This window comes from Neomonachus schauinslandi, chromosome 3 (assembly GCF_002201575.2).
Source record: "Neomonachus schauinslandi chromosome 3, ASM220157v2, whole genome shotgun sequence".
In the NCBI taxonomy this organism is placed as follows: domain Eukaryota; kingdom Metazoa; phylum Chordata; class Mammalia; order Carnivora; family Phocidae; genus Neomonachus; species Neomonachus schauinslandi.
Window position 1 is genome coordinate 146963671 of NC_058405.1, and position 14132 is coordinate 146977802.

Below are 14132 nucleotides of genomic sequence, written 5' to 3' on the forward strand. Positions count from 1 at the left end.
TTTTGGTACCTTGACTCTGTGATCAGTGGACATTATTTTCTTCAATTGCTTCACTGTGTGATAAGCCAAATCTTTTAACATCCCCTTTTCCTCTTACAAAGTCAGTCCATAGTGCCAGAGTAAAGGACTGGTCTGATTAGAGATTTGGAATTTAATACTTTGCATTTACTGGTATATTCTGGCTTGTAGCGTTGTTTTCACTAGGCAGTCCCACTGCTGCCTCATTAGTTCACAGCAAGCATTTGCTCAGTTAAGTCACAGATTCTTTCACGAAGAAGCTTTGTTAATTTTACATCTGACTTTATAGAATTAGTGCGGGACTTTATTTACATCCTTGCTAAGTTCAAACTTGTTTGGAACCCTAGGACTTTGTATACTAGGGGACTATTATTCTCTTTTTGACTTCTGATTTTGGCATGCAATGTAATTGCTATCCTGCTTAACTTCATGTCATTCAGATATTTAACGTGCTTGTACATTTTGACTTGTTACGTGGAAAATAAAAAGAGATTATTTAATCTAAAGGGTCTCAGTTCTATTAGTTTTAAATCTACAGTGATAGGTGGTCGGTCTCCTAAAATGGTAATTAAAAATTTACTCCGTGTCCACTGTAACTAGTTGCGTTTTAGTAATGTTACAATAAGGAACTTGGGAAGATTTCACTGAGGAACTGATGCTACAGTTTAGATCTGAAAGTTGAATACATTTAAGTAGGCTGGGGTAGGATAGGCAAGATATTCAATTATAGGATACATTAATGATTTTGATTTTATATAAATTACAGTAGAAAGTTTAAGATTTTTATTTATTTTTATTTTTTTTAAAGATTTTATTTATTTATTTGAGACAGAGAGAATGAGAGACAGAGAGCATGAGAGGGAGGAGGGTCAGAGGGAGAAGCAGACTCCCTGCTGAGCAGGGAGCCCGATGCGGGACTCGATCCCGGGACTCCAGGATCATGACCTGAGCCGAAGGCAGTCGCCTAACCAACTGAGCCACCCAGGCACCCGAAAGTTTAAGATTTTTAAAGCAAAGGATGACAAAATCATATCTGTATTTGATCTAAAGCTTTGAAAATATTCTGTCTGCATTGTTTAGAATTGAATGAAGGTGGTGAAGGGGATTTATTGAGGCTAGATAACACTAGGGTGATGGTGGTGGCAGTAGAAATGAAAAAAAAATGCATAGATTGGAGGGCTGTTGCAAGGCTAAATCCACAGAGTCTGAGGAAGAAGGACAGGGAAGAAAATTGAGAAGATGCCACAGATTGCTCCTAATTCAACTAGATGGCTGGTAGTAGTATTCTCAAAGATGGGTCACTCTGGAAGAAAAACTGCTTAGGAGGAGGTACATGCTATGGATTTGTTTCAGACATGTTGACTTTGAGACATTTTTAAGATGATGTATTTCATGGCTGCATAATATTCCATTGTATATAAATAACACATCTTCTTTATCCATTCATCTGCTGATGGACATCTTGGCTCTTTCCATAATTTGGCTATTGTGGACATTGTGCAGCCATCAAAAGGAATGAAATCTTGCCGTTTGCAATGACGTGGATGGAACTGGAGGGTATTATGCTGAGCGAAATAAGTCAGTCAGAGAAAGACATGTATCATATGACCTCACTGATATGAGGAATTCTTAATCTCAGGAAACAAACTGAGGGTAGCTGGAGTGGTGGGGCGTGGGAGGGATGGGGTGGCTGTGTGATAGACATTGGGGAGGGTATGTGCTATTGTGAGCGCTGTGAATTGTGCAAGACTGTTGAATCACAGATATGTACCTCTGAAACAAATAATGCAATATATGTTAAGAAAAAAAAAAAGAAGAAGAAGAAGATAGCAGGAGGGGAAGAATGAAGGGGGGAAATCGGAGGGGGAGATGAACCATGAGAGACTATGGATTCTGAGAAACAAACTGAGTGTTCTAGAGGGGTGGGGGGTGGGGGGATGGGTTAGCCTGGTGATGGGTACTAAAGAGGGCACGTACTGAATGTAGCACTGGGTGTTATATGCAAACAATGAATCATGGAACACTACATCAAAAACTAATGATGTAATGTATGGTGATTAACATAACATAATAATTAAAAAAAGATGATGTATTTCAAGAGCCATAAAAAGACATATACCCTTTGACCAAGAAATCCCAAGTCTCTGGGAATGTAGCCTAAAAAAATAGTGTGAAATATGGGAAAAGTTATGTCTGAAAATGTCCATTGCAGTGTTTTTTATTAATAGGAAAAATTGGAAGTAATATTAGTGCTCAAAAATAGAGGAATAATTTAATAAACCTTTGTCGACTTACTAAATGAAATATTATTTAACAAATTAAATGACTAAATAATAAACTAAAGAGTTTTAAAAACTCTTTAGGTACATGGAAAGAATTATATAATACTAAATTATAAAAATAGTTAACACACTTTGTATATAACAAAGCAGTAAAAACAAAGGAATATGAAATAAACTGCAAAAATGTAAGAAATTGCTCAATAGCATATTAAAGTTACAGGTGCTCAATAGGATCTTAAAATTACAGGTGTATATATTTCTTTCCTTTATTTAAGTAACATGCTTAAATTGTTCTTGATTTTTTAAAAAGTATTGCAAATTTAAGGGCAAGTCTTGTTTCTCAAGATTATAGTTTGTTTTTAATTAAGTCTTTTTCCCGAGGTTAGAAATAGTTAAAACTTGTAACTTTTCCCCAAGATTTGTGAAATAGTATTAAACAACTCTTATTATTTCTATTCTATGCCTTCAGGATAGAGGCTGATCTTTATAGTCAGTCATAGGTGTAGGAATTTTCATGTTAAGAAGAAGAAACTTAGCTAATATTAGTTACATTTAAATTAATTCTCTCTGTGTTTTTGTATGGTATGTACAGTGCGGTAGATATGTAATTTTCATGAACTAGAAATCTGAGTTCTAGGAGTACTGCATAAATTTAATGGCAATTAATTGCATTATTTAGTTCTAAGAGCCAAGAGAGTTCTATTTTCAAATTTAGACAATTTGTATTTTTAAATTGTAAAGATTCTGTCTCATGAATAAGAAATGAACTATATCCTTGTGAAACTGTTTAGTCATTTTATTATACTAAATGAGACTTGAAATTTTAATTTCATTTTGTGTTTTTAAAGTCACTAAATATTAACTAATTTTCATTGCCTTATTTTACCAATAAGTTTGTTAGCATCAGCAACATTGCTTCACTTTGTCAATTAGCATAAATTATATGTCACTATGGACCAGCGGACTTTATTTAAAAATTTTCACTTTGGGTGCCTGAGTTGCTCAGTCGGTTAAGCATCTGCCTTCAGCTCAGGTCATGATCCCAGAGTCCTGTGGGCTCCCTGCTCAGCTGGGAGTCTGCTTCTCCCTCTCCCTCTCCCTCTACCCCTCCCCCTGCTCATGCTTTCTTTCTCTCTCTCTCTCACTCTCTCTCTCAAAAAAATATTTGAAATCTTTAAAAAAATTAAGAAATAAATAAATAAAAATTATTACTTTGGAAAATGGTTTATTTTCTATTTTTTAGAACAGATATTTTTAATCTATTATACAATCATAATAAAGTTTTTCCTACTCCAGAGACAGTATTTATTCAAAAATCTTGTGTAAGGAGAGCATATATTTAAGAGTAAAGTCATGAAGTTTTAAGTTATATATAAGCAACTGATACGACATAACTAATTATAAAGGCATTGACTGAGAACTGGCAACTTGTTTTGAGCAAGAAACTTTTGATAACTTGTTGCAAAATATAGTATAGTAAATTTAATTCCTTAAGAAATGTTTTCCATATTTTAGGATAAAAATTCTTTTCAACTGACTTTGATACATTTTTACATAATTTACTAAAGAAAACATGTCAAATATAAAAATGTATACAAATGCTTAATTAGCTTTATTCAGAGGGGAGTTTTTTAAAGTCACTTTCTAATGGTGCCTAGATAATGTTATAAATCAAAAGTGCCATTAAAAAGTACTTATGTGGATTCCTCAAAGTAACTGATCTTGAAGTTGTTTAAAAAGGCACAGGTTTCCAAAAACAGCAATTCTGATGCAATCTCTAGATCCTGTGATTTTGAAGCCATGAGAGACAATGGTTGGTTGGTTCATATATTATTCGATATACTCTGAATATTTGATGGACTGTGGGCCAAAGCTGGTGCTCTAGTTACATATGTATCTAACATCCAGCTGCCTGATAATTTCCGGGTTTGGATTATTGTGATGTACTACTACTCTAGCTGATTCTGAAGCTGCTAATGTTCCAAGACAATTGTTGAAGAAGGAAGAGGAGGAGGAGGAAGAGGAGGAAGATAATGACAATCGTAATGAAGATACAATGAAATACAGCTACTCACTCTTCACACTGCATTCTGTAATTATTGGTGGTGATCAAAATTATGAAAACCATGTTAATGAGTAAAATATTGTATGCACGTTTTGGAATTTCCTTCCCATTAACTTAAAACATCACTTGTTGATTGATTAAATCAAGAAATTGGAGTTGACTCTCCCTCCCAAAAAAAGGAAGTAAATTTCCAGTAAAATTCAAAATATAAGTTAACTATATTAATGACCTCCCAAACAAGAAAAGTAATCTAACCATAATATATTTAAATTATTAGAGTTAATAATATATATTAAATTCCATTGCCATTATTCACACAAAATACCAGTTTCTGTAATGTACCATGTATACTGACACAAAAATTGACCTAAAAGTTGAAAATTCAATTAAAAAAGCCTATAATATTTGACAGTTTCTAAAACAAATACAGATGGATTTACATAATGATTTTGGCTCTCTTCTCACTACATGACTTCGTTTTAATATGTCTACTAATTTTGTAAAGTTGAGTTTCAGATTTTCACAAATCTCTGCTCTATATATTTTACAAAGTCAAGATAAGTTCAATATATTTCAAATTATTTTAAACATTCAATTTATTTTAAATGTTATGTCATCTATATTTCATATATTTTATCAGCACATGACATAAATATGCACATGGCACTGCATTCACCAATGACAACTTGTAAATTAAAAAATATTTTACATGTACTTACTTGAAATAAAAGAATATGCCAAGCGAGATAAGCAGTGAAGCAATAGATAATCCATGTCCAATTATAGTCAGGTAGAACAAATTCAGTGCAGTCTACAATTTGTGTAGATAAAAAAACAAGTAAGGCTCATATCAGTAATATAATCCTCCATGTGTATAAGCTCAAATCAATAGAATAAATTGTATTTTTAAAAATATGTGCTCTGATAGCCTTACCATTTAGCTTGCATTAGATATTTGTTACATCTGGAATGAAGAGTATATGCAAATTTATCAAGTGACATCAAAATTTATAAATTATATGCCCTTTTTATTTAAGAAATTAGAAGTCAGGGCGCCTGGGTGGCTCAGTTGGTTAAGCAACTGCCTTCAGCTCAGGTCATGATCCTGGAGTCCAGGGATCAAGTCCTGCATCATGCTCCCTGCTTCGCAGGGAGCCTGCTTCTCCCTCTGACCCTCCCCCCTCTCATGTGCTCTCTCACTCTCTCTCATTCTCTCTCTCAAATAAATAAATAAAATCTTAAAAAAAAAAAGAAATTAGAAGTCATATGATAGGAAGGAATAATTTTATTGATCTAGGTTGTGTAATATATGAAATTAGCATTTTATATTTTGAAAGATATTGACAATTTTCACTCTATCACTTTGTGCACATTAAATCAAATGCTATGTAATTATTTTTGTGTTTTCTTTAGGTAAGGCTTTCTTTCCTACTGGGTTTTTCTTTTTCCTTTGACAATTTGAAACTCTAAGACAAATCTCAATATAGTAATTATAGGAGCCTCTGATCTGCTTTGATTTTTTAATTTTTCTGTATTCCATCTATTTGTAATTTACCATTTTATTGTGTATTTTTATAATTCTCTTTAAACCCTTCTCTGAATAAGCAAAGAATACATGATTTATAATTATAATGATAGCTGACAGTTATCAAGTGCTTATTTTATGCCTATAGTTTTCTAAGGTTTTTTCTTGTATTAAGTCAATCCTTATGAAAACCTTGAGGGTGGGTTTATTGTTATCTTCATTTTATACAGAGAGGGGTTATAGCTTGCCTGAGGGCATCTAGCTGGTAAAGAGCAGGAAGTGGAAGTCAGATTTCAGGACTCCGTTTCAATCACTGACAAACTTCCTCTGTGTTCCCCCATGTGCAAATATCAGGCACTTTCTATAAAAGCTTAATTGTTGTGACAAACTGTGACTAACCTTGACTTTAATGTATGGTGCTAAAAGTGGGAATGTGAGCGAGAATAACCTAGCATCCAGTCGGAAGGACAGCCTTCTGTTGAGGGACAGAGAGAGCTGTTTAAACCCTGCTGGGCTTCCCTTGTTTACTTGAGCACAATTCCTGAACTTATTTCTCAAAATTCCGGTACCAATGAAATGTTCCCTTTTCTTATTCTTTTAAAGTATGTTTTCTTTGGGAAATCTGAAACTCCAATACTGACACATTGACTTGTAAATACAGTATTATCTAACAGGATTGCTTCCTCAACGTCATGACAGAATGAATGATTATTTCCACAAAGATTTTTCTCCGTTGTTTTTCTCAAAGTATATTATGAAAAGACTTTACAATAGAATAGAACACAAAGCAAATTTTCTCCAATACTGTATCAGCAACTGACTTTTTAAACAGTATCAATTACATTTCCGTTTATATATATTCCATACCTTCACTTTCTCCTGTGTGTTAACATTACACTGGGTATAATTTGTCCATGTTCGGTTGCTTTCTGGATGTCTAAACCAGTTTCCATCTTGGTCACAGATCTTTGTAACTTTTTCTTTAAAATTAAAAAGGAAAAGGAAAGAAAAAAATGGTAATTTAGTTAACTTAGGGTTTATTTCATATCAAGCAGATCTGTATATACATTTCTGCTTTTACCTGATGGGTCGAAGTCCTGAAAGTAATCAGGGCAATGCTGTATTGACTCGGTTCCGGCGGCAACATCATTCCAGCATAACCACCCATCCCAGGTTCTGTTGCAGTAAATGCCTGAAGGGGAGAGTAAAGATCAGTGATTACCAGTCCCTCTAGTTAAACCTGAAGATGTAAAGTCTTACTGGTGGGTTCATACTGTCGTGAAATACAGACCACCGACTGAAAATGAAGACATCTTATAAAAGCTATAGCTATTACTTAAATTTTTCACCAAGTAATTATTGGAATAACTGCAAAATTCAATTTAGAAATATCTATAAGAGTATATTTAAAAGTTTAACTTTAATTTCAATTCTCAAAGGTAGCCATTCATTCAATAAATTAAATGGTCTTTGCTGGTTGTCCTTAACCATAAAGGTGGTAGTTACTTAGTGTCCCTACGCTTAAAATTTTAAAAAAAATATGGGAATATAGAAAATGTGTTATCTTAGAAATTGTGTTCTTAGGGCAAGGTGTTAGTATTTTCTGGAAAAAAAAAATGGACACTCCAACATTTCCCATTTCACTACATTGACCCTAACAGATATTTAAACCCCTCTACCAAATTCTAGCTCTTACTTGCCTTCCTTTACTTTTCAAATGAAGTAGAGTGTTTAACATTCTCACAGTTTCCTTTTACCAACCTGAAGAGAAAGTACCTCTTACATGAAAAAATATGTTTTTTTAAAGGCATAGAGAAATAAAATGACCAGTGTTCCAATGTTGTAACAGTCTATAATCAAAGAAAATAATTTTCCACCTTGTCAGGCAAGCACTCATAGATAGAAGCCCGACTGTTGTATGAGATGTTCATTATTTATAACAGATTTGTGCCACAATCTCAGAATCAATCTAACCTTCACGGGAGTAGGAAAATTCTGGCCTGAAAGTATAAATAATTCTCATTAAAAAAAGAACTCAGATCATCTCAGTTTTTTCCTCCTGTGATTTTTCAAACACTTATTTAAATAGTCTGCATTCATATATTACTAAATAATATGTATTTTGTGGCCTATCAGAGAATTCACTGATAGAAAGCATCTCAAACAAGTCCTTATCACTGGTCCAAAAGATTCTATCTAATTAATGACAACACTGGCAGTATGATAGATTAGAAGGTCAGAAACTTTCAACTGTGTTGTATGGCATTTGAGCGAGACAGGAATAGGTATTCCATTAAAAGAGTTTCTATGGTCAAAAGATTTGCAGGGTGCCTGGGTGGCTCAGTCGGTTAAGCGTCTGCCTTCAGCTCAGGTCATTATCCCAGGGTCCTGGGATCGAGCTCCGCGTCGGGCTCCCTGCTCAGCAGGAAGCCTGCTTCTCCCTCTCCCACTCCCCCTGCTTGTGTTCCCTTTCTCGCTGTGTCTCTCTGTCAAATAAATAAATAAAATCTTAAAAAAAAAAATGCGGGAAGCACAAAGTTAAAATAACGACAGTTCTTTATTGCAAGACTTTCTAGAGTATTTAAATTACAAAGTCTGTTATGAAGCTTCAACAGGAAGATTGATTATGCAGTGATTCTAAAATTATTTTATCACAAAATTATCTCATAAAGATATTCCTGTTGTTTGACAATTAGATTTGAAGCCTATTTTTACATATATCTACATGATCTGGAAGGGGTTAATTCAATCATTTTAAGCTCATAACACTTAGATTTTAATGGAATAAAGTGAAAAGCCAGATGGATTAACAAAGAATTTGTATACAATTCATGTACTTGATAATTTAGACCCTATTGACATAATATCAGATAGTTTGTCATTGTCTGTATATTTCAAAGAGATTTTTAACTGAATAAATTCCTCATAATAAAAATGTTTGGATAGATACATCTAAATACTTCTCAAAAGATAAGCAAATTATATTGTTCAGTAGATTCTTCCTTAAGAAGAATTGTTCATTAAGATTCTAAAAGTTGCCCAGCGTGGGAAGATCACTTTTTTCCTCACAAGCAAGTTCATTTTGTCCGTTATAAATATTAATAATACCCTACTTTTAGCATTTTGTTTATATAAGAAGCATTATATATTATACCATCCAATATTTTTCCAAAAAATTTAGGATCTTTCTTTCCACTGATAATTTAGAAATATCAAAAGTCTTTACATTTTGCTATGTTTTGTTGTGAGTTTTGCATTTTCTATTTTGAAGATATACCCTGTCTTTAGTGTTGTGCTATAAAATACAGGGCCTGGTTTTGGTTTTGATTTTTGATTTTGTTTTTGTTAAATCTGGCAACTCTAATTGTGCTACTCATCTGTGTATCTTCAGAATCAAGGCAGACATCTGGCATTTAGCAGTCCCTCAGTAATGTTACGAAAATATCTAAAGAATATCTTAATAGAAACAGAAGCACTTAGACTTCATTAGCATTGCTACTAAATGTATTATGCAAAGCACATTATACAAAAAAATTATAATTTTATTGTGCAAACTCCTATCAAGCAGCTTGTGAAAAAAAGAAATACAAATTACATAAACTGAAGATCAACAGCCACCAATTTAATTCAAGACACACATTTGATATTTTAAATATCTTTGTACCATAAAATATGTTACTAAAAATATTCCTGTTACACATACTTTTATTAGAATTTTTTAAAAGAAGCAAGATAAGTTATGTCATAAAATGCTCAAATATAATTAAGAATGCACACATGTCAGGAAAGCTAACAACTAACCCATTTTTAGTAATGGACCTAAGGAACCCATAAATGATGTAGTGGAGTAGTTTTCTTTTAAAAATATATCAAATGCATTTAAAATTAAAAAGTCATGTTTACCTTCTGTTTGTTGAATAGGGTCTTGCATAATTTTTTGGTAACATTCATATTGAGCCGTCATAATTTTATTTCTAGTATAGACACCCAACTGACTTAAGCCTTCAATGTTCTCTTCTGATTCTGCTATGTCAAGAATCTAAGGGATTAAAAAAAAAACAACTTCAGAATTGTGAGAATGTCTGTCAGAGGCAGTCTGTCCCAGTGGGAAACAGTCACTGCAATGATATGCTACATGGTCATCTGGCTCGGGGGGGAGGAATCCCTGATCTGAAGTGTTTGCCAATTTTCATAGTTTAAATATCCCCACCATGTTTAATTTCAACTGCCCCCAAACAGCTGCCAATGGCAGCTCTGGGAAGTGTAGTCTATAGACAGTTCTCAGAAGCCTGTGGGAGCTGGCTCTACGACATGCGTTCTGGAATACAAACAGGCAAGATATTTAATCCTCTGCTTTCTTATTGTAAAATGGGGTAAAATAGTATCGAGATAACAGGGGAAGTATCTGATGCATGGCAAATATTCAAAATTGTCGTCATTTTTATCATCATATTTTGATAATCACAATATTGAGAATATTCATTTATGGTGTGGGTAAATGGAATTTTCATTGAACGCACATCAATAAATGTTTTTGGACAAGCTATATATTTATGATCTTCCAGTTTAGTAGCACTATTTTAAGCTTTACTTCAGTTTTAATATCTACATGACTTTTTGTTTCTGTTTTGTAGCATGAAGCCTGTATAACCTCTCTTCAACCTTATTTCTTCTTCACTTCTCTATTATTTCTATTATTTTCCATAAGCAGTAATTTTCTACTTTTATTTTGTCCCCTTATTCTTTTTTTAAAATTTAAATTCAACTAGCCAACATATAAGTACATCTTTAGTTTTGATGTAGTGTTCATTGATTCATTAGTTGCATATAGCACCCAGTGCTCATCATATCACATGCCCTCCTTAATGACCATCACCCAGTTACCCTATCTCCCCGATACACCTCCCCTCCAGCAACCCTCAGTTTTTTTCCCAAAGTCAAAAGTCTCTCATGGTTTGTCTCCCTCTCTGATTTCTTCCCATTCAGTTTTCCCTCCCTTCATCTATGATCCTCTGTGCTATTTCTTATATTCCATATATGAGTGAAACCATATGATAATTGTCTTTCTCTGATTGACTTATTTCACTTAGCATAATACCATCGCGTTCCATCCACATTGATGTAAATGGTGGGTATTCATCCTTTCTGATGGCTGAGTAATATTCCATTGTATATATGAACCATATCTTCTTTATCCATTCTTCTGTTGAAGGACATCTTGGCTCCTTGTACAGTTTGGCTATTGTGGACATTGCTGCTATGAACATTGGGGTGCAGGTGCCCCTTCTTTTCACTACATCTGTATCTTTGGGGTGAATGCCCAGTAGTGCAGTTGCTTGGTCATAGGGTAGCTATATTTTTAACTTCTTTAGGAACCTCCATACTGTTTTCCAGAGTGGCTTTACCAGTTCACATTCCCACCAACAGTGTAAGAGGGTTCCCCTTTCTCCACATCCTCGCCAACATTTGTTATTTCCTGTCTTGTTCATTTTAGCCATTCTAACTGTTATAAGGTGGTATCTCATTGTGGTTTTGATTTGTATTTCCCTTGTCCCCTTATTCTTGATTCTCTGTTCTCTAGTCCAAATTTGTATTTAAGAAAGTCTAAATAGTAATATTCCCTCAGTGTGTGGCACCACTCAATTTCACTATAGCCTGCCCACCATTTAACATTTACCCTCTCTCTCATTCTTTGATTAGTTTTAATTTCCTAATAAAGATTTATAAAGCAGTTGTGCTGCAATAAATGTAAATTTACAGCATCAACAAAATTAGTATTTTTCTCCTGTTCTCAGGAAGTTTATAGAATTGCATAAACCAATATCATTTTTATTCTTAAAAACTCAGATTTGCACACTGAATGAATTCAAGAAAAATGGTCACAATCCTTAAATTACAATAATCAGATTGGTAATCTGATACAGAATTACCTGCAGGCAACCAAAGTTGGCAGGTGCAGCTCATTGGCACACTCAGTGGAGGAAGCGAGCTGTAGAAACAGGAGTCCTGCTTCTTGAATTCTAGTCTATTTACGTAAGATAACATCTAAGAAGTTCAGGATTTGGACTGCTCCTAGACTGGAGAATGTTTTCAAATACACATGCTGATGGGAATGTAGTCTTGCTTTTTTTCCATTTAGGTTTTCTATATTTTTCTTGAGTTTCTTTGTTTGAATCTTTTTATGGGGTTTGCTTGAAAACACCACAGGAAAATTATTTGCTGGCACAGAATTAGATGAGATTACATCTCTGTTTCTAATACATATAATGAGATAAGAGTACCATCACTCTTGTCATGTGGGACAGAGAAAAATGTGAACAAGATATATCTGTAAATAAAGATAACATAATATGTATAAGGAATATGACCCCTCCAGTACAGCAATAGGCTTGTACTCATCCTTAGTCTACCCTCCACCTCCAGCCTCACATTCCCCGCAGATGCATGCAGGGGCATGCATGAGTGCACACACTCACAGACACACCTGCCCCAAGCTTAGTATCAACGCCTGTCAGAAAACAGACACTTAATACTTACTTGAATGAATGGATAAGGAAATTAATTTAAAACAGTGCTTGGTTTCAATTAATACAAACCAATCAGTTGGCAGAATGAGCGAAAAACCAACAGGTTGGAATCTGCTTTTTAAGTAGATCTAACTCAGAATCAACAGGTCTGGCTGAAAATATTTTACCTACTAGGTATGACTACAGTATAGAGCCATTTCATTTTTCTTTCAAACTCTGATAATTACCTTTCTCTGGTGTCTTTTACATTTTATCATTGACCTTCCTCGCTTTGCCATCCCACCCCCACGGACACTGCCTCACCATCCTAGAGTACCTCCCATTGAATAAAACCTGAAAGTGTACACTGAAAGGTAATAAAATATTGCTTTGTTGATTAAAAATGTACTTAATTCATGCATCAAATAACTATATGTCATTCTGTTGTTATTAACCCTTATTAATTATAGGTTTATTGGACGTTAAAACAAATAATCATAAATAGGGAGTTTTATTAGAGGAATTTATGCTTACCATAAAAAAAGGCAAGATTAGCAGTAAATACAGGATACACTTTTTCTCCATCACTGAACCCAAAATGAAATATGCTATACAATATAAATCAAACTGCAGAGAAAATGAAATAAATATAAGTAATCAATATTTATGAAATATAGATGGTACTCAATGGTAAATTTTTTAAAAGTATACAATAATTTTGCTTTAAGGATTTGATTAATAGTTTTACATATTGCAAATGTTAAGAACATTGGATGCTTGGGTGGTTCAGTCAGTTAAGCATCTGCCTTTGGCTCAGGTCTCAGGTCATGATCCCAGGGTCCTGGGATCCAGCCTCTCAGCGGGTGTCTGCTTCTCCCTCTCCCTTTGCCCCTCCCCCTGCTTGTGCTCTCTCTCTCTCTCTCAAATAAATAAATAAAATCTTAAAAAAAAATCTTAAGAGCATTATGGCTTAAAGTACTAAAGAGCCTAAATACATGTTAGTCTTACAAACAGGAAAGCTTCTTACATATATTTTTTTAAGTAATAAGAAAACATCTTGCTTTCTTTGCCTTTACCAAAATTGGAATAAAATGATTAAAGTATCAAAATAAAGAGCTTCACAAGAACATCCAAGCACAAATTTTGATAGTGTATTTTCCTATAAAGCTCACCTTCATTTCCTATAAACATGAATCTCATTTTTAATTTTCTGACTCTTCAATAATTTAAGGGGGAAAATTGTTCTCGGGCCAATTTCTTGAGAGTCAACAACCATATGTCATAAAAATTGCCTTATAATTTAATAGAAATTCATCATTTAATCAGGAAATAAGAGATTCCCTAAGTCATCTGTTATTAAAATAAGGTTACAGGAAATGGACAATACCACATAAAGTATTTCTGTTAAATATTTCTGAAGGTAAATACAATTCTGAGCTAATTAAAATGGCCTCTAAAACAATGTCCCTAACTTCTTAATTCTTAGAGACAAACATTGCTGGACTGGCTTACTCACTATAAGGCCCATGAGCAACCTACTCTGACAGTACTTTTATGAGATATAAATTATCATGGTATAGTCATAATGTATTTATTTAACTGAATGTGTAAGAAGTATTTTTCAAGGCAAGGGAGATTTTAAAAATCCGATCAATAGATATTTGCCAGAAAACTATGAACTTAGATTTAACTTTGTTAAGAAAGTTGTCATGATTTTTATTATAGTGCCAATATTA

The 14132-nt window shown here is 33.8% G+C and overlaps 1 protein-coding gene across 1 annotated transcript in view; it reads right to left on the reverse strand.

Moving 5' to 3' along the window:
• Window positions 1-14132, reverse strand: part of CALCRL (calcitonin receptor like receptor) — a 42657-nt gene that overhangs the window by 28382 nt on the left and 143 nt on the right. The window contains exons 2-6 of the mRNA XM_021702911.1: window positions 12931-13023; window positions 9794-9929; window positions 6972-7082; window positions 6758-6870; window positions 5085-5176 (exon numbers count right to left, since the gene is read on the reverse strand). Coding sequence (XP_021558586.1) covers window positions 5085-5176; window positions 6758-6870; window positions 6972-7082; window positions 9794-9929; window positions 12931-12981 — 503 coding nt within the window. The 5' untranslated portion in view covers window positions 12982-13023. The remainder of the gene's footprint in view (window positions 1-5084; window positions 5177-6757; window positions 6871-6971; window positions 7083-9793; window positions 9930-12930; window positions 13024-14132) is intronic.